The sequence below is a fragment of the Mytilus californianus genome, unplaced genomic scaffold (assembly GCF_021869535.1).
Source record: "Mytilus californianus isolate M0D057914Y unplaced genomic scaffold, xbMytCali1.0.p SCAF_11, whole genome shotgun sequence".
NCBI lineage: Eukaryota > Metazoa > Mollusca > Bivalvia > Mytilida > Mytilidae > Mytilus > Mytilus californianus.
The window spans coordinates 65,792,992-65,813,997 of record NW_026262593.1 but is presented as its reverse complement, the minus strand read 5'-3'; the positions used below and the strand labels follow the sequence as shown (position 1 = coordinate 65,813,997).

Sequence of the window (21,006 nt, the reverse complement as noted above, 5' to 3'; positions counted from 1 at the left end):
ACATTTTAAACATCAGCAGTCCATTTTTTTTAAGGAGGGGCTTGAACATTTTTTTTTATTGAAGTCCTATTGAAAAATAAAATACACCAAAAATGAGGATCTTTATGATGACACTTTTCTGTTTTCAGATAGTAGAATTTGTGAAGTCTGAAGAGCTTGACCAATCAGTTATACAGATGTTGTGGGAAAGATTCACTATGAAAGTCCCTAACACTACCCAGCAGGATAGTAGAGCAGCTCTAATGTTGTTATCGATGGCGGCAGGGTAATTTTTTTAATACCATTTCACAATCTAATGCATATTTGATAACCTTTTTAAAAGTGTACACCAAAATGATGTGATTGGTTGACTACATCCTGAACCATTGATATTCAACCAATTGCATAACATAGTTTTTATTTTGGTGTACATTTATTAAATTTTCGATGAGAATTGAAATGTAGGCCACAGTGACAAAGTTTTGGATTACCTTTCCATCAAGTATGCCTTCGTTTAATTGGTGTCTGATTTTTTTCTTCTGATATAGGCATCATTAAACACCATGACTGCTAATATTACTTTTGCCTGTCCCAACCAAATGTTTAAAATACTCCTTATTTCAGGACTTAAGAGTCTGTCTTCTACCCTTTGCATTCACAATTGCCTGTAGCAAAATGTTTCAAACCCATTGTGGTGAGAAATTAATAAATGTAATGTTATTTATTCAGAGCCAATGCTAAGATAGTTCAGAGTAATGTTGATATACTGGTAAAAGAAGGACTTGGAAGTCGTGCAACAGAAGATTTTATACTGGCCAAGGATACTTGTATCACACTACTTAAACTAGGAACAGACAAAAAGGTAGGATCAGTAATAAAGTTTGATGCATTCACTGAAGTAATTGGTGAAGGTTTTCACAAATTTGACCCTTTTCAGAACCCACTTTGTTACTGATGGTATATTAATAGATACTAATTTTAGGTGGGAAAACAATGTTCTTTTCCTATATTAGTTTTCAGGTTGATGATGTTCCCTTCCTTAACTTACAGGGGGGCATATGATGTTCCCTTCCTTAACTAACTTACATGGGGGCATATGATGTTTCCTTCCTTAACTAACTTACAGGGGGGCATATGATGTTTCCTTCCTTAACTAACTTACATGGGGGCATATGACGTTCCCTTCCTTAACTAACTTACATGGGGGCATATGATGTTCCCTTTCTTAACTTACAGGGGGGCATATGATGTTCCCTTCCTTAACTTACAGGGGGGCATATGATGTTCCCTTCCTTAACTTACAGGGGGGCATATGATGTTCCCTTCCTTAACTAACTTACATGGGGGCATATGATGTTCCCTTCCTTAACTAACTTACAGGGGGGCATATGATGTTCCCTTCCTTAACTTACATGGGGGCATATGATGTTCCCTTCCTTAACTTACAGGGGGGCATATGATGTTCCCTTCCTTAACTTACAGGGGGGCATATGATGTTCCCTTCCTTAACTAACTTACATGGGGGCATATGATGTTCCCTTCCTTAACTTACATGGGGGCATATGATGTTCCCTTCCTTAACTTACAGGGGGGCATATGATGTTCCCTTCCTTAACTTACAGGGGGGCATATGATGTTCCCTTCCTTAACTAACTTACAGGGGGGCATATGATGTTCCCTTCCTTAACTTACAGGGGGGCATATGATGTTCCCTTCCTTAACTAACTTACATGGGGGCATATGATGTTTCCTTCCTTAACTAACTTACAGGGGGGCATATGATGTTCCCTTCCTTAACTAACTTACAGGGGGGGGCATTTGATGTTCCCTTCCTTAACTAACTTACAGGGGGGCATATGATGTTCCCTTCATTGGAGTTCTTCAGAGTTTACATATTTGGTTTTCTTTAGCTTTAATCTTGTCATCACAACTTCTCTTACATGAGAAAAGTTAACAATATATCAACAGGTAGAATCTGAAAACTGAGTAGACCGGGAGATGTGGCAGATAATTTTAGCTTTCACAGATGGTTCTTTGTTTTTAATTTATATTTAAACACACAGGTAAAGAAAATCAGTATATTTAAACACACAGGTAAAGAAAATCAGTAAGAATTAGCTTTGAAATATTTCAAGTGCAGCAAAAGCTGAGAGAATTAAAATTTCAAACGGCAGTATGCCTACTTGCTAGCATTGATTTTAAGCCCTGTGTTATTGTTTATAACAAATAGTTATTCATTTGTAGGCAAAAGGGGCTGTTGCCAAGAAACCTTACAGATTGCCTGAGGACCATGAAATGTTTATTAGACTGTCCGAACTACTTATTAATAGTAAGTTTACCTTAGGCCAAAAAAAATGTATGTCTGTTTAAGGTTACGTCATAAAAAAAATAGGGTAGGTAGGTATGTATATCCATTTTATTTTATTTTTTGCGACATGATTTTGAGTCGTGAAGTCCGTCTTGCCGTGGTCCAAATTGTCCATGGGCCAAGTTTACCTACATATTTTTAATGATTGGATTATTTCCCTTTGTTATTGGTTGGAAAAAAATGGCTGCAAAGTGTTTATTTCATCACATGAGTCACAAGTTTCTTAAAACAGCTGTCATATTAACAATTGTGAACATTTAGATGTATCAGGCAATTAATTTATTTTATTGGCAACTCTTACTTTGCTTTTGACACAAGTGAAGCGCCAACCGTTATTGTAAATGGTTTGGCAGATATTATACAAATATCAATTAAAGTCAAAGTAATAAAACTGTTTTGAAGTCCAAACTTTGGATAATCAAGAAATAAGATTGGTTTAAATAAATAAAAGTAGCTTTATAAAAAGCTAATATCATTAACAATAGTTATTAATAAATCAATTAAATAGAATTGCAGTGTGTGCCAAAATACCTGAATAAATAATTCTGGGTCACTGTCTGAAACTCAGCTGTTCGCCAGCGGCTATAATTTGAAACTGAAACTATCTTTTTTAAAACGTTTGTAAGACGACGTCACTCAATACACGCTAAAAATAGTACATGTGTACACAAATGTGAAAGTAAACCAACGTGGCCTTCTAGTAGACAAGTAGGATTTGGGATAATTCTAACTTTATAAAAGGATAAATATTGATTAAATAGGATGCATTAATAACGTCTGAATAAGGTAATCATGTTGTTACTATGAAAGATCATTCCGCATAACAAGCAAGTGTACAAAAGTGAAAATAAGTATGACCCACTTTCAACGAAAATATACCCCGGGAAATACGAATGAAATGAAGGTTAAAAATGTTACTGTAAATAATCGTGGCACAACACTAAGTTCAGTTAATTTTTCACTTTATAACGGGAATAAAATGACTTGGGGTCGGCGCTCAAAAGTAGTGTTGATCTGGTTACCGTAAACAGACATATTTTATATTTTGGCCTTGCATATAAAATTAAAACAAGAAAAAGACAGCTTTAATGAAATGCTATTTTCTAGGGTTTTGCTTGTTTCGAATTTCACAAATAATATAAAATTAAGAAAATATATTCTCGGACCTAAAGTTGATCTATCAGGAAAAGAACAGACATCAAGATGAGATTTGTCACTAGAAAAGCAAAATAAAACACTTTACAGATGTAAAATATTTCTGTGGGTTGTAAACCTCAAAGATGGGTTGTTGATAAAAATGACTAATTCTTTATTTACAATTTTAAATGCCAGTAAATTTCTTTGTTGTTTTCCTTGAATTTGACACAGGTCTGAAGGAGAACATTCAATATAGGGGGCTTCTGTTGCCCTGTTATTTCACATGAAAATTTTAAAATGTATTATATAAATCAAATTTCAGAATAGAAGCTGTAAAAAAATGTTATTAGCTTAGAATTAATGACAAAGTTTGACAGTCTAATCTTTAAAATGACATAATTAAGGTTTGCAATCTTTTAGCATCCGGATAAATGAAATAATTACAGGATCATTGATGTAATATTCAAATATGGCACATGCTAGATATTAGACTATCACAAGAAACACTTCTTATCTTAATGTCTTTGTCAGTGTACCTCTAGCCTGTCAATACTGAAATTGTGAGTTTAAACCCTGCCCATGGCAAGGTGCTTTCAACTCCGGTCTCATTTGATTAGGATTGACAGTTTAGTTTTCCTGCCAACAGTCATGATTCTCTACAGCTTCCTCAATGATAACATCTGGTCGCCATGAGATAGCCAATAGGGCTGAAAGTGGTGTTTACCATCAACAATAAATCAATATGAATGGGTTCAGGTGCTTTTGTCTACTATAAGAATGTCTGAATGGTTAAAGATTTTATGTCACTCGGCAATTTTAGATGAAATAACTTAATTCAATGTATGATTTTGATTATAGATGTAGCTAATGAGAAAAACAATCACTGGATAGCACTGGCAGAGCAGGCAGTAAAAGTTATTTACAAGTTATCTGAACATCCAGATGATATCTGTGGGAATATCATTAAGTCTATAGCTGATAAACTTATACAGATAGGCAAACTAGAAACAACAATATTGTCTGCAGCAGGTAAATAACTTATATAGATAGGCAAACTAGAAACAACAATATTGTCTGCAGCAGGTAAATAACTTATATAGAGCAACTGAAAAACATGTCTGCATAAGGAGTATATGCCTCCTATTTGATACCATATTCCCAGCAAATTTTACAGATGCCACAAGTATAGCAGCAAATGATTACCCCTCTGAAGTATCTGAGTACACCTTTAGATTCTGGTCATATTGCTCAATCTTTAGTGTTTTGTCTCACCTGTGACGATAGTCGCAGAAAGCAAGACATAGGGATTGCTTTCCGGCAACTCGGGCGTCAACAATTGTTAAGTTTTCTGCTTAAGATAGTTTGATAGGAACCATTTCTAGGCCCTGCCCACAAGATCATGGTCCAGCGACTTTGAATTAATAAGGAATGTTGGAATGGCTATTTTAGTTCATCCCTAGTTTCTGTTGAGTTCATATTGCACAGTTTTGAGTTCAGCCCTAGATTCTGGTAGGTTCTTGTTTCTTAATCTGTAGTTCTGTGTACTGTGGATTTATTTATTTTCGTGTGTATCAATTTTCTAGGATTGAGAAAAAGTTGCATTTTTATGTATATTTGATTTCGTGGTTTTGACAAATTCTGTTTACCAGCATATTATATAAAATTTGTAATTTGTTGAACATATAGATTCGTGGTTCACCTACAATGAATACCCATGAATTCCACAAAAATTGGTATCCAACAAATAATAATGAATTCACAGTAGCTTTGTCTGTCTTTTTATGTTTTTTGACAACTGGTAGGTAACTTAAGTTCTATCTAGTTGTTTGTAAATAGGCGAAATTCCAAAAGAGCAAAATTGAGACAATATTGACTGTAGAGTACAAGTTTAATATGAAAAGGGGAAAAATATTTCATTTCATAATTATTAGAGAAATGACTTTTTCTTCAATGAATGATAGAGAATTGAATCATTTGTGACTCATTCTTTAGATTTACTGTCAAAAAAATAATAAATGATACAGTAGACTCCGGCAAATCGGATACCCAAAATGTCAGCAAAAAATATCCCATTATCCGATATATCCAATTAGACGATAAATGTATATCCATTGAATATTTTGCAATAATGAGTAGACCTAATCCTGAGATGTTACTAGCCCTGACCACTGCTATATATCAGAAAGGGCTGGAGTGATTTTTAACCGGTTTTTGTGTCAAAAATGTCGGTTATTGATTTGGGGATGTACGGCGGGCGGTTGGTCGGGCGGGCGGGCGGGCAGCAACCAAATGTTGTCCGTGCATTTACTCATGAACCATTCAACCAAACCTTTTAAAATTTTAATATGTTGTTACTGACAACAAAATGGAGGTCAAGTTTAATAATGACGATTTTGACTTTTACCGTTCAGGAGTTACGGTTCTTGAAAGTTTAAAAAATGTCGTGTCCGTGCATTTACTCATGAACCGTTCAACCAAACCTTTTTAAATTTTAATATGTTGTTACTGACAACAAAATGGAGGTCAAGTTCAATAATGACGATTTTGACTTTTACCGTTCAGGAGTTACGGTTCTTGAAAGTTTAAAAAATGTTGTGTCCGTGCATTTACTCATGAACTGTTCAACCAAACCTTTTTAAATTTTAATATGTTGTTACTGACAACAAAATGGAGGTCAAGTTCAATAATCACGATTTTGACTTGTACCATTCAGGAGTTACGGTTCTTGAAAGTTTAAAAATTGTCGTGTCCGTGCATTTACTCATGAACCGTTCAACCAAACCTTTCGGTTCTTGAAAGATTGAAAAATTGTGTTACCCGAGTATTATTGGCAGAAGCTCATATCGATGAAACCACAGACAATCATTCTTCCATTGACCATGCCTATATTACAAGACAACAACAGTTTGAAAGTGGGAGCCTAGAAAGTTATTGGAGTGACCACAAGATACTATGGTTTCATATTTTATAAGGTTTAAGTCTCATAAACGTATCTCTTCCTTGTTTGACTTCATGATTTCTGCCTACCCACCCCTGCTGAACAAACGTGTGTGTACTTATATGCTCTCTAATATTTCAAAATGATGTCACTTATGATAACTAGATGGTCAAACAGGTCAAGCTTGATTTTTGCCTTTCCATTTGAAAACCATACAATTCATTCATTTTTTTTTTTAGATATTTCCAAATCCTAGGTAGGTGGACTTAGTAATTTTTTTTTACTTTATGCATTAAGGGCACACAGTTTGTCCTGCTAGAGGGTCATTTTCTATCTAGTTTATATGTTGTTATTGTTGACAACATGGAAGTCAAGTTTGATATTGATGATCATAAATTTTACCTATTAGGAGTTTTGGTCCTTGTGATATTGATTAATGCCAGAACACAAATAAATGTTAAAGAATCCGGTTTACTGTCATTTTGACAGCTCTTGTTATCAGTTACATCACCACGATGTTTGTGTAAAAAATTATTAGCTGGATATGTAATGCTTATATTTGTTTTCAGTTTTTAAATCCTATATTTATTAGAATAAATAAAATGTCCTGAAATATTTATGTGAATAACTATCTACCATCCATAGTTTGTGTCTTTATTTGTTTTGTAAACAAATTAATATCCATTATTTACATCTATCACAGGTAAGCTAGTTGGGCTATAAATAGATCAAAGCATGGTCTGTGTACACTGCAGTCTCTAAACTAAAATCGTATTTGTAATATATTTTATTTCTTTAAATAATCAAATTTAAATTTATGAAGATATACAATTATGATTGATCAAATATTACTGCATCAAGTTTAAGTTTTTCTGAAGACTGTTTATGTTTAGGTCATGGTTCTCAGTGCTTCTTCACATTATGTAAACAAACCAAAATGGCTTCCATGACAGTTGGTCATGCAAATGTTACAAAATTATACCTGACAAAAGTCAGATTTCTCTTGTCAAAAGGGATTTATATGTATATTGCAATAAATTATTCAGAAGGAGTTACATTCAGTTTAAATTATATTTCTGATTCTGTGAGGATTTAGAGTTTTATCAAAATTCTCCCAACGTACTGCTCTTGTATATTTTATGTGAGACTACTATAACACATAGTAGTCTCAGATTTTATAAATGAATTCAAACTATTTGAATTTAGAGGGCATCTTATTCACTTTACAAAGGAAGACAATGAATAAAGACAACAATTTATTAAGAAATAGTTCCTTTTTATTCAGTAAAAACTAAATTTTCTTGTCTGCAAGATTGTAATTTCGTAACTTCCGGTTCCATTTCCTGTCAGAAAAACATTGAAAATATCCGATTGTGCATGGTTCTGAACAAACTTTCCTGAATCTTCTTATCCTATTTATCGATATATTCTTATATCCGATATTCGATTACAAGATAAAATTAACATTAAACATATAGGGAAGGGTTTGGTGTTTTGAAAAAATATTACAATAGCCGATATATTCGTTTAGCTGATATCTGATTAGGTGGAGTCTACTGTATCAAAAAAATATAAGTGTACACTTTTACTTTATTTTTTGTACGATCTTCACAAAAGAGCAGTTTGAGGTCAGTAATACTCAGGATGAGATGTTGGAGACAAAACTTATTTACTAGTTTTAAATTTACATTTGGCTTTTAGGGATTTGCACTAACCTAAGACTGAGTTCTATTTTGAAGACTAAAATTATTTTATGAGAGAATTTAAACAAGATAAAGTTGAAATGTTGGCGACGAAACTTATTTATTTGTTTTAAATCTACATTTGGCCTTTAGGGATTTTACTTTAATACCTTAACCCTTTCACTATAGCTGCCCTGACAGAAGCTACTCTGAGACGATGGCTTCCCTGGCTATTATGACACAAGGGGAGAACTTCATATTAAATATCAATAAAAACTTGTCTGTAGTTATTTATGTCTTTATATTATTCACAAAGTTATCCATAAATTTCATCTGATTTTGAAACGGTTTTCAACAAACGGAAGCGCCATGTTTACACTTTCATCCGGGTATTCATCAAAGAAAGATAACTTGTGTTTGCAATGTTTTTTAGCGGGAAATGTAAAAGAGGTATTCTGATCACGGTAAACAGGGACTCATCATCAGCTGTCTGAAGCGTGAATCCCGGTAAATTTGTCGGGGAAAGGGTTAAAATGAGTTTCAGTTTTGAAGACTAAAAACTATTTTCTCAGAGACCTTTTTTATGTTTCTATTAATAGGTGATTCTCAGCCCTCGGACGATGCCTCTACAACAGAAGTAACCATACTACTGACCAGACTGGTCTCTATAGCTGGTAGTATAGCCTTTAGTCAGATGATACATGTAGACAACAGTGTACTTGGGGAACTTAAGCGGCGGAGAGCTGTACAGGAAGAAAAAAAGAAGAAACCAACCAAAAAACAAGATAAGGTTAGTCAATTTATCAAAAAATTCAATATCAATTCAGCAAAATTAGACCTTTTAACTGTCAACACTTTTAAGCAAAAACTTTTGATACAAATTTGCTGTACTGACGTAAACTGTTAAATTGACAGTGCATCATTCGAAGTGTGCTACATTAGCGTACTAATATCTGCCTTAGAATCTTTATTTGTGCAAAATTACGTTGTCAAAATCATCCCTGTCAAAATCTTTACTTTCGTTTTTAAAGGTACATTTTCTCATACTGGATGTTGACTTTACAATTGTAAAACACGGACCAGAGACGGTGACGAAAAATCCGTGTACGTTTAAAAAGCACAATCAAGTTCAAGTAGCTCCTTTCAATGTTATTTCTTCAAGAAAATATTTGAAATGAACATTAGATAAAGGTATCAATGATAATTTTAGTATTTTTGAAGAATTTGGATGCATAATTAAATCTCACAACTGCGCACATGCGCACTCATTTACTTTGTTCAAACAACGAAAAAATAACTACCTTTTAAAAATTTTCATCAAATCATAATTATATACATATTTTTGATAATTTAAATCTTTTTGATTAAACTAATTAGATGCAAATAGCTGAAATTTATAAAAATAACTTCAAATAGATCGATCAATGTCGGGTACATATTAGTTTACCTGTTACCTGAACAGGTAAATTTCAACTGCCTGACAACTAATTAACCTTGATTGTAATGAGAGGGTATAAAAGTAGGACTTGTTTTGATAGTACTTATTCACCATGTCACTTTTATGACCGGAAATGTTTCTGAATTATGTTAAAATGGCAAACCTACATTAAAGGAGACATGACACGATTTTCAATTTGTGTTTCAAAATGTTTTAATATTTATACTTAACTTTCCCCAAAAATACATCGATAGCAATATAAGTGTCAAATATTTGTTAAAATATGTATTTTAATGAGATTTTAATGCAACGATTTATCGACCTGTCAAATATGCATATTTCCATCCCGGATGTCACTCAGAACGAGGCTACTACGTCAGTGGTTCCTTTCATTCATATTAACATATGGGTACAGCGCAAATTTAGTTCCAATTATTATCCAACAAAACGCATGACAGTGGTAAAAAAATGAGTATGTGTGATGCAGATGGATTCAACAATATAATTAAAAAGAATATTGACATGATATTTTCTGTTTTTTGAATGACACGCGGACTTAGAAGGTGTAAAGATAGGATATTTTAACAAGCCCAAACTACACTTTTTTCCGCCCACTTTCATAAGGAATCCAGAGTTGGGGCCTCGTGTGCCATACCATGAGTTCATCATAGGTCACAGGTGAACGGTACAGGTGATTTCGCACTTTCAGGTCTCGTTTGAAGTTGCAAGCTTCAGGTGTCACGCCACGTGGGGGATTGATAAGATATAGTTATTACGCAATATTACTTCATAAGCTCTTTGTGTACATCCTGGATGTTGGTTTTGCCGAGGGCACAGTTGAGATTGGAATATATTATTGTTACAGTAATACAGGTACAACTACCTGATGTTTAATGAATACCTGCATGTAGTACGACCATACAATACCCTATGCACCACCAATTAAATACCCTAACCAGCGTTGATAACTAATTATAGACAACCTGTATATAGATCTTATTTTTATTGCTTTTAAGAATATGCAGATATAAAAAGGTTTATAACAGATGCATTTTTTTAATTGACTTCTTGAGATGGAAAAGTAATATTCCTGTATGCTTGCAAGTCTATAACTTCATACCGTATATTCGGTTATAAAAGTTCTCAACATGAAAATGTGAAACAATTTTAGCGATAAAACTAACTTATTTATAACAAAATAATTTCCGCAGAAAAAATTTGACAGACATGAACCACTGATATACATGCTCCTGATTTGAGACAGGCACATTCACAATGTGTCGGTGGGTGGATATATGTTTGTGAGCGCCTACCCCCCTCCAAACCAGGGCTTCCAAAATTATTTTTAGCCAGCCGGACATTTTATATATTATCCCGATTTTAATCCCTTCAGACTAAATAAATAAAAGGCAATTATGGTAATCAGTTGCCGAGTCATCCCAATGATTGACATTAAAAAAAAAACGATATAAAACTTTCTTTGATTCAAATTCGAAGTTCTGACGTAAACTGTTAAATTGGCAGTGCATCATTCGAAGTGTGCAACATCAGCGTACTTATATCTGCTTAGACTCTTTATTTGTGCAAAATAACGTTGTCAAAAACTTTACTTTCGTTTTTAAATCTAAACGGGATGTTATCTTGACAATGGTAAAACACGGACCAGAGACGGATACATAAATTCCGTGTACGTTTGCAAAGCATGAATGAGTGTAAGTAGCTCTTTCTACGTTATTTCTTCAAAAAAATATTCGAAATAAACGTGAGATAAAGGTATCAATGACAATTTAAGCATTTTTTGATGAAATTAGGATGCATAATTAAATTTCACACCTGCGCACACGTGTTCTAGTTCAAACAGAGACATGTCTCTGGTTCATTCAAACAACGTGGTTATGACGATTTTTCATTTTCACCTTTTTAATTTTTTCATCAAATCATATTTGTAAACGTATTTCTGGTAATTTAATCTTTTTAACTAAATTAATTAGATGCAAACCGCTGAAATGTAAGAAAATAACTTTGAATAGACCGATCATGTCCGGTTCAAAATAGTTTACCTGTCACCTGAACAGGTAATTTCAGCTGTTCGACAACTAATTAGCCTTGATTAAAATGAGAAAGTATTAAAGTAGGGGTTGTTTTGATAGTACTTAATGATCATGTCACTTTTATGACCGGAAATGTGTGGCTGTTAAAGGCAAAAGGTTGGGTCAAAAAGATCGCGAATTATGTTAAAATGACCGTCTCTTAAGCCTTGAAAACTAAAAAGTAGATGTCCATTTCATGCTTTGCCCAGCCGGACTTTTACCGGACATTATACAAATGTCCGGAATATATGACAGTTTTGGAAGCCTTGCTCCAAACATGTGATAGCGGTCTTACAGCAGTACATAAGAACTATAAAAACCAGTCTAACTCAAAAGATCGGTACGAAGTACAGAAACCACTAACGTAAAAACAATAGAGATAACACACACAAATAATGTAAGCTAGATCAAAGCCAAATACAAATAATACATAATTCATGTATTCGAAGACTGAAGTGTGTAACATGTAAACATTTTCATGCTCAGTACGATTGAAAATTTAACATCTATTCAAATGACCCCTTTTTAAAGAAATATTAAGTTGTGAATATTTTCCTGGACTCAAGCATTTTGCTGGTAGCAATAAACAAATTGATTGCTAAATGATATTTGGAAGAGAAGGGTGGAAATGTGTGAACTTGAATTTACTTTGTGTAATTCCTTAAATTTGAAGTTAGATTTATAAGGGTTTGGATGGAATTGCATACTTTAGAAGTGTAATATAACTATATTAATTATTTCAACATAAGACTACAGTAGTTCAAGGTAAATAACATAACACGCGACTAAATCACACTACAGGTGCCTTCTTACCTTTCACCTGGTCAAGTATGCTATAGGTGTCAAAATTTAATTACTAATACAACAGCCTCCAATAAATGTTTTGTATTGTTTAATTTTATACATAAGGTGAGACGTAAATAAAATATTATATTGAATTGTTTACATAAAAAGGGGGAAAGTAATAAAATTGTTAATTGAATATCCTAATGCAGAAAAAGTGTGATAAAGGATTTGTCACTATACAAATCCTTGGCGTGATGTATGGTTTCCAACCAAAAAAAATATATCCATAACTTTTGGTGACAGTTTATAACTATTAAAAGTATCACCGTAACCAAAACAAAACAAAAAACGTACCCTTTGACAACGCATAATTGTCGAGCCTGCGACTTTTGTCGCAGAAGGCTCGACATAGGGATAGTGATCCGGCGGTGGCGTTAGCTAACTTCTTAAAAGCTTTATATTTTAGAAGGTGGAAGACCTGGATGCTTCATACTTTGTATATGGATGCCTCATGTTACGAAGTTTCTGTCAGTCACATGTCCAATGTCCTTGACCTCATTTTCATGGTTCAGTGACTACTTTAAAAAAAAGTTAAGATTTTTTGTAATGTTAAATTCTCTCTTATTATAAGTAATAGGATAACTATATTTGGTATGTGCGTACCTTGCAAGGTCCTCATGCCTGTCAGACAGTTTTCACTTGACCTCGACCTCATTTCATTGATCAGTGAACAAGGTTAAGTTTTGGTGGTCAAGTCCATATCTCAGATACTATAAGCAATAGGTCTAGTATATTCGGTGTATGGAAGGACTGTAAGGTGTACATGTCCAACTGGCAGGTGTCATCTGACCTTGACCTCATTTTCATGGTTCAGTGGTTATAGTTAAGTTTTTGTGTTTTGGTCTGTTTTTCTTATACTGTATGCAATAGGTCTACTATATTTGGTGTATGGAATGATTGTAAGGTGTACATGTCTAGCTGGCAGGTGTCATCTGACCTTGACCTCATTTTCATGGTTCAGTGGTTATAGTTTAGTTTTTGTGTTTTGGTCTGTTTTTCTTATACTTTATGCAATAGGTCTTCTATATTTGGTGTATGGAATGATTGTAAGGTGTACATGTCCAACTGGCAGGTGTCATCTGACTTTGACCTCATTTTCATGGTTCAGTGGTCAAAGTTAAGTTTTTGAGTTTTGGTCTTTTTTCTTATACTATATGCAATAAGTCAACTATATTTGGTGTATGGAAATATTTTATGATGTACATGTCAGTCTCGCAGGTTTTATTTGACCTTGACCTCATTTTCACGGTTCATTGCTCAGTGTTAAGTTTATGTGTTTCAGTCTGTTTTTCTTAAACTATAAGCAATAGGTCAACTATATTTGTTGTATGGAAGGATTGTAAGCTGTTCATGTCTGCCTGGCATGGTTCATCTGACCTTGACCTCATTTTCACGATTCATTGGTCAATGTTTAGTTTTCTTGGTTAAGTCTGTTTCTTAGAAACTATAAGCAATAGGTCAACTATATTTAGTGTATTGAATGATTGTAAGGTGTACATGTATTTCTCGTTTGGTTTATATGACCTTGACTTCATTTTCTTGGATCATGTTAAGTTTATGTAATAGTTGTAGTAAAGCTTTCATTTAGGACTATCAACATAATATCAATGGTTAGTAAAGAAGGCGAGACATTTCAGCGTGTGCACTCTTGTTTTACTTTTACTATCCTTTTTATACGACCGCAAAAAATTTTTTGTGGTCGTATATTGGTATGACGTTGGCGTCGTCGTCGTCGTCCGGCGTCGTCGTCCGAATACACATTAGTTTTCGCACTCTAACTTTAGTTTAAGTGAATGGATCTCATTGAAATTTTACCATAAGGTTCAATACCACAAAAGGAAGGTGGGGATTGATTTTGGGGGTTATGGTACTAACAGTTAAGGAATTAGGGGCCAAAAGGGGCCAAAAATAAGCATTTTTGTAACTTCCAGACATAACTTGTGTGTAAGTGTATGGATCTCTCTGACATTGTACCACAAGGTTCCATATCACAAAGGGAATGCTGGGATTGATTTTGGGGGTAATTGTCTCCAAATTTTAGGAATTAGGGGCCAAAAAGGGGCAAAAAACAAGCATTTTTCTAGTTTCATGACAATAACTTGTTTGTAAGTGTATGGATGTTTATGAAATTGTACTACAAGGTTCCATATCACAAAGGGAAGGCTGGGATTGATTTTGGGGGTTTTCCCTCAAAATTTTAGTAATTAGGGGCCATAAAAGGGCAAAAAAAACATGCATTTTTCTAGTTTCAGGACAATAACTTGTGTGTAAGTGTATGGATCTTTATGAAATTGTACTGCAAGGTTCCATATCACAAAGGGAAAGCTGGAATTGAGTTTGGGGGTAATTGCCCTAAACGTTTAGGAATTTGGGGCCAAAAAGGGGCCAAAAAACAAGCATTTTTCTAGTTTCCAGACAATAACTTGTGTTCAAGTGTATGAATCTCTCTGAAATTGTACTGCAAGGTACCATACCACAAGGGGAAAGCTGGGATTGAGTTTGGGGGCGATGAATCATAAGGGGGTTCAAAAAATTGGGGGGAGGGGGGGGGGGGGTTTTCCTTTTTTTCTTTAACATTTTCCATTTTAAATTGGTTATTTCTGATTTATATATAAAAGCAAATAATAATGATATGGTTTGAATAGGCATACATGTGAACCTCCCGACGGGAGTACAATAATCCCGTTTTCAGGGGTCTCCTCCCCCCCTCCCGTTGAAAAAATCCCGTGTATGAAATTTTTCATGAATGAAAAATTTCTGCCCAACATAACATCTCAGGCATCTGGTGTAACTGACATTACCTGAAGTTATATTTTACCTGTAAATCAATTAACATGCATAATTATATGGCTTCACTTGTCAGCTTGGGTGTCAAACATACTGGTAAGCAACGATTTTTACCTCAGGCTAACTGCCGTTGTGTAACAAAAACTGTGTATTTATTGGGTTACTTCCCTTGATTTATCCTGTTTTAAGTTACTTTCCTTTTAATAATGAAAATTTTTAAAAGAATATAAATAAAATATAAATTGAACAAATAATCATAAAAGGATGGTTATTAAATGATTTTAAATGTCTTAGGACAAATAAAAAAATAATAATTTGAAAATTATTTGAGGATTCTATACTTCCTTTTAAGGCTTAAATTGAAATTTATATAATAACTATGACCCTAACATTACAGATAGAATGAATTTCTGAGTTTGCAAATAAAAACTATTTGCAAGAGAAAAAAAAAAAAAATAAAAACTATTTGCAGACAGCTAAACAAATGTTCTGGTTGCAATGATTGTTTTATAGAATATGAAGTAAAAAATTTAAAGAACATACTGGAAAAAAACAATGTTAGATTGAACATGTAGAATATAAAGATGGAGAAACTTTATAAGTACAAGGGTACTATAAACATAATAAATTGGTTGGAAAGTTGAAGAAAACACACTTTAAAAGACCATTTTTACAGCACACGGTTACATTTACAACAAAATTAATGTCGATTAAAAACCTCCTGATCTGAGTCCTAATCTCCTGACCAAAATTTCCCAATCTCCTGATCTGAGTTTCACAGTCCCATCACATGTATGAATAGGTAAATTGAAAATTTTTAAGTTCTTAGACCACTTTCATTCTGTGTCAGAAACCTATGCTGTGTCAAATATTTAATTACAATCCAAATTCAGTGCTGTATCAAGCTTGAATGTTGTGTCCATACTTGCCCCAACTGTTCAGGGTTCGACCTCTGCGGTCGTATCAAGCTGCGCCCCAGCGGAGCATTTTATTTTTTCTTTTCTTTCTGCTTCGGGCGCACAAATAATTATAACATTACCGTAACAGAGAGAAAAAAGAACAATTTGATCATCAATAATAAAATTTATATTTTGAATCATGATTAAAAGTAGTTTTATTTGAATAAATAAAAAAATGAGGAAAGCGGTTTATTAAATTTATTCATCAGACAAACCTATATGACGAAGTCGATACACTATGGACGGTATTGAAAGCACTTTTCCCGATTACTGACAAACTACAAAGACAATTGACCTCAACAATTTGAGCCATTGTGTGTGGAAAATAACCAAGAAAAGGATATCAATTCTTCATGCGAAAAGTCCAACAACGACGATCTTTCAGACAATACCGATCGGATTGTTACCACAGTAAGAGACATTTTCCCAGCTTGTAACCACTGACGTAAGCACGATCATGTGATCGTTATCTAATTAAAAATCATTCATTATGACAAGCACTGGATTCTTTGACCTATAAAATGCCGATTGATCAGGTTTTGACTAGCAAAATTGTACAAAATATGTTTTAAGACTAATATTTATCAATTTAATAAAAAAAAAATAGAATAATTAAAAATCGTGTCAAGTCTCCTTTAAATGTCAGTTTCGGGTTTGGCACAACAAGTCATATTTATAATTTATCGGTCATGTTCGGAAAATACAACGGTTTTGGAAGCCCTGATTGAAAATGATGATATTGCCGGTCCAATGAAAAATGAAGGGTAGACTTCAATGGAACAGTAACTCAATTTCTAAAATAAAATGAAAATATTTTAAAAAGTCATATAGGTATTGATATTTCGTACTTAAATTTTCAGAATTTTCCTTTAAATATTGACCGGGGTATAAAAAATAATTATGTTATGTATTATTAATTGTAGTCTAGAATAGAAAGTGAGGCTATAGAAGATGAACTTGGTTTGGCAGGGGCAGCTGCTGAGGATGCTGAGGTGGAATATATCAGGAGAATATGTGAGCAGGAAATTGTCACAGGTATACAAATCTGATTTCATTTGATTTTATAGTTTAAGGATTTTATTTGTGAAAACAGCCCATATTTTTACATGAATATTTTTTTTATGAATTGGCATTTTTAAAAAAGTTTCTCATATATTAAAGTAATACCTCTTTAATGTAGAGAAGAGGGGATTTAGATTTTTCTGATGTATTCATTATGTTAATTATATTTTTTTCTATCAGGAAATAACTTGCTTGGAATACTGGGACCATTACTGGTTACCATTTGTCAGAACCAGACTAAATATTCCAGTCCACAACTGAGAACAGCAGCTACCATGGCAATGTCAAAGTTCATGATGGTCAGGTTGGTATAACTGTTTCTAGTCATTCATAAGTGATATAGAAATTATGTTTTATTAAGAAATAATGTTTGTCATTTTTTATGCTCGTTTTAACATGGAAGGCATAGTATTTGTCATTATCTTTATACTAAACTTTAGGGCTATTCCATTAAAAAGGAGGTACTAGGGTCGGAAGGCAATTTTTAAGTACCCCCATGACCAAGAGGAATGTACCATGTATCTTAACACCAACCAACAGGAAGTCATTTCATAATAATACAAGAACCAACTGGAATATATCTAACTTATTTTATTCTAATTTACCACAACCAAAGGAATTGTTATTTAAACATTATAGTTGCTGGACAATTTGGAGGGGGTGGACAGGGTCAAGGAGCTACAATGTTTGGTTATTACTATGATATAAAGGGCTATTTGTATCTCTTTTTTTTTATATTGTTCAATTCATACCCGAGTATTCAATTAAAGTAATAGTTCAAATTCAAAGCTGTTTAAATTAGGGATGTCAACTCGGTGAAGATTTACTAATCGATTACTCGTTGGATTTACCGAGCGATACTCGAGTACTCGCTCGGTAAAACATTTACAAAATGGAAACACAAAATTATACCATTTATGTTTTGTGGGTGGTTGTCTTATGATCGTAAAACCCTCAACATTATTACCTAGGCAGAGATAATAGTCAAAGGAATTTTATACCATAATTAATAGCTCATTTACTACATGCACTAATTATGTAAACTGGTAATAATCTAATCAAGTAATTAATTAATATCTATAGAAAAATTATTACTCAAGCAACAGTATTTGTGAACCGTACAAAAACACATTTAATGATCGACAAAGGGGTGGTGATTAGAACTTACTGATGCCATTTATCATTTTCTTAGGGTCGACACAGGGTGCAACGAATTTGTTCTTATTTAAAAATATTATCTTGTAGCGATTTCTCAGATTTGTTAGGTAACTAATAGTCCTGCTGATGAAAATGCATGCTCTGACGGTACAGAGGTGGGGGAGAGACTAAGATAAGCTAAAAGTGTAAGCCTTTGAAAAATATTCTTGTTCATATATCATACATGTACCTCTGTTTGAAGGAATTTTGAATGACAGTTAAACGCATACATTAGAATAGTATTTTAATTTTTGGAAAATGACGCTATCAGCGGCATGTTTCCGATACCATTGACCAGAACTAACGGAAGTTGATTATGCCTCCGCCTACCGCACTCGGTTTCATATTTACTATTTTACATACTATTACTAACTGGAATCTGCTTGTATTACGCTACACTCGAACTAAGTGTTGTAGTCGGACGGAACCAGTTTACATACGTTATTTTATTTACCAAAAAGATATCTTGACCTGTCCATATGTTTTTTGTTATTAAATGGTATTTGGAGCTATCCCTTTGTTATATTTTTCATATTTATTCGAGCTTTCACTTTTATGCACATGTCATACAATCGTAAACAATCGGTATGTATACATGATAAATAGATCCGTTTTGTTATGGTGTTGGACTTTTTACCCTCCAATGATCAGCAATCGCTAGACAAAATAGTTCTCCTAAATAATGTCAGCCTTTCATGCCATTTCAACTTTACAATCATTAAAAAAGTAATAATCGGAATCATTTTGATATCCATTGGATAGAAACTGGTCTTTATCCAGATTTACGAAGATTTTAATAATCGGAAATTAGTAATACGGTTATACCCACGCGGTGCGTATGAATCTTTGTTTACAAAGTTATAGCAGCAGAGTCTGTAACTGTTTCATTATTAATTAACTACACTGTTATTGTACTTAATATGATGAAAACTGCATATGCAATTTAAGATGTCAACTCGGCCAATACAGATTTTTTTTCCGTATTGGCCGAGTTCTGATCCGGCCAAAACAGGATTTCGGAACGTCTCTAGTTTTTAGATCGTAAGTCAGGATGAACTCAAACTGAAAGTAAACAGTTGTTTGTACGACGCAGTTTTTATTTACTCACCATAAACAAGCTGAAACGTTCAGTATGGCATATATTTTAGGTTAAAGACGGTCCCATTCATTTGAAAAGCATTTTGAAAGTAGACGATGGAATTATTTCAGGTTTGGGGAACGAGTAAATTATCACAAAGTTCATTTCTTGACGACCTCATAATTTCATCATGTCGATGGTACAAATCGATTTTTACTGTTTACTTTCGCTTCTCATGTTTTGTAAACGGTCTTTTATTTTTAAACCCGAACCAGGCATATGCATTCTGTAATTGCGCAAATCTTCGTTCTTTGGTCAATTTGCTTATGGATAGTTGTATCAATTTCAACTCTTACATTATTTTTTGTTAAATATATTTGCATTACACATGCAATGGCAGTACCTTTCCAATTACTATTTATGTGTTGTGTCTAAATTAAAGTTGTAACACTTTATAGTGACTGGAAAGGGTAGAAAAATTCATCAGATGAGAACAGGCTGAAGATACATGGAAACGGCACCAAATCATTAGATATTGCATCTTATAAAAAGAAACTGAGATTTGGATAGTTCCACTTCAAGGTAAAAATGTTTATCTCTTGTGAAATGAAATAAAAAAATATTGTAACACTGTAGTTAATTAATAAAGATACTATTACATGTATTTCTGTATTGGCCTTATTGTTGGTCCTCGGCCAGCAGTACACCAAGACATGGACCAATAACAAGGACAATACAGAAATACTTACACAATAATATTATAGAATGACAGTATGGTTCAATAGCGGGAATCAGCCCCTCAACTACTTTTTTACATTAATATTAACTTCTGGCTTCAACTCCTAGTTCGTCTTGTCTGGAGATCTTGTTGTAGTTCCAGTTAGGCAAGCATTTTAGAGACGTATCCCGTCCATCCTCTCTTCACTTGTAATTTCTGGTGATAGATTTTGCCGCTTGACGTTGTATCCTTTCAAGCTTGTTTTTTTTTTGTTACCGTGTAGGGGTCCCATACTATGGCTCCATATTAAATTGTAAGATCCATTCCTAAAGGTCTAGATCATTGTTCTAATCTGACACAAATTTCAATAACTGGAATGCTACCCAAGTTGAATAGATGGTGACTTACTAGAACAGCATTATCACTATTGAAATTGTGTTTAATACCATGATTGTTCAATGTCATTAACTTAAATGGAGACAGACATTTGACCTGAAAGGTGGTGTGGGAGTGCAAAATCAAAAACTAACTGACTATGATATATGGTTAAAGAATGAATATCAATTACATGGGTCAACATGGTCAAGGGCAGAGTTGTTATGAAATAACAATATGGCAGAGAAGTGGTTTCAGGTTTCATATAAAGCGACCTGACTGACATGAAATAAAAAATCAAAGGAGTATCCCTATTTGTCTAATCTTCAAGGTGAAATAAAACTAGTAAAAC

General features: G+C 33.7%; 1 protein-coding gene across 2 annotated transcripts in view; it reads left to right on the top strand.

Moving 5' to 3' along the window:
* Positions 1 to 21,006, top strand: part of LOC127720545 (condensin complex subunit 1-like) — an 84,913-nt gene that overhangs the window by 51,819 nt on the left and 12,088 nt on the right. For both annotated transcript variants that reach the window (XM_052227138.1, XM_052227139.1), the window contains exons 20-26: positions 129 to 265; positions 709 to 841; positions 2,224 to 2,308; positions 4,343 to 4,513; positions 8,704 to 8,894; positions 17,148 to 17,259; positions 17,467 to 17,590. In XM_052227138.1, coding sequence (XP_052083098.1) covers positions 129 to 265; positions 709 to 841; positions 2,224 to 2,308; positions 4,343 to 4,513; positions 8,704 to 8,894; positions 17,148 to 17,259; positions 17,467 to 17,590 — 953 coding nt within the window. The remainder of the gene's footprint in view (positions 1 to 128; positions 266 to 708; positions 842 to 2,223; positions 2,309 to 4,342; positions 4,514 to 8,703; positions 8,895 to 17,147; positions 17,260 to 17,466; positions 17,591 to 21,006) is intronic.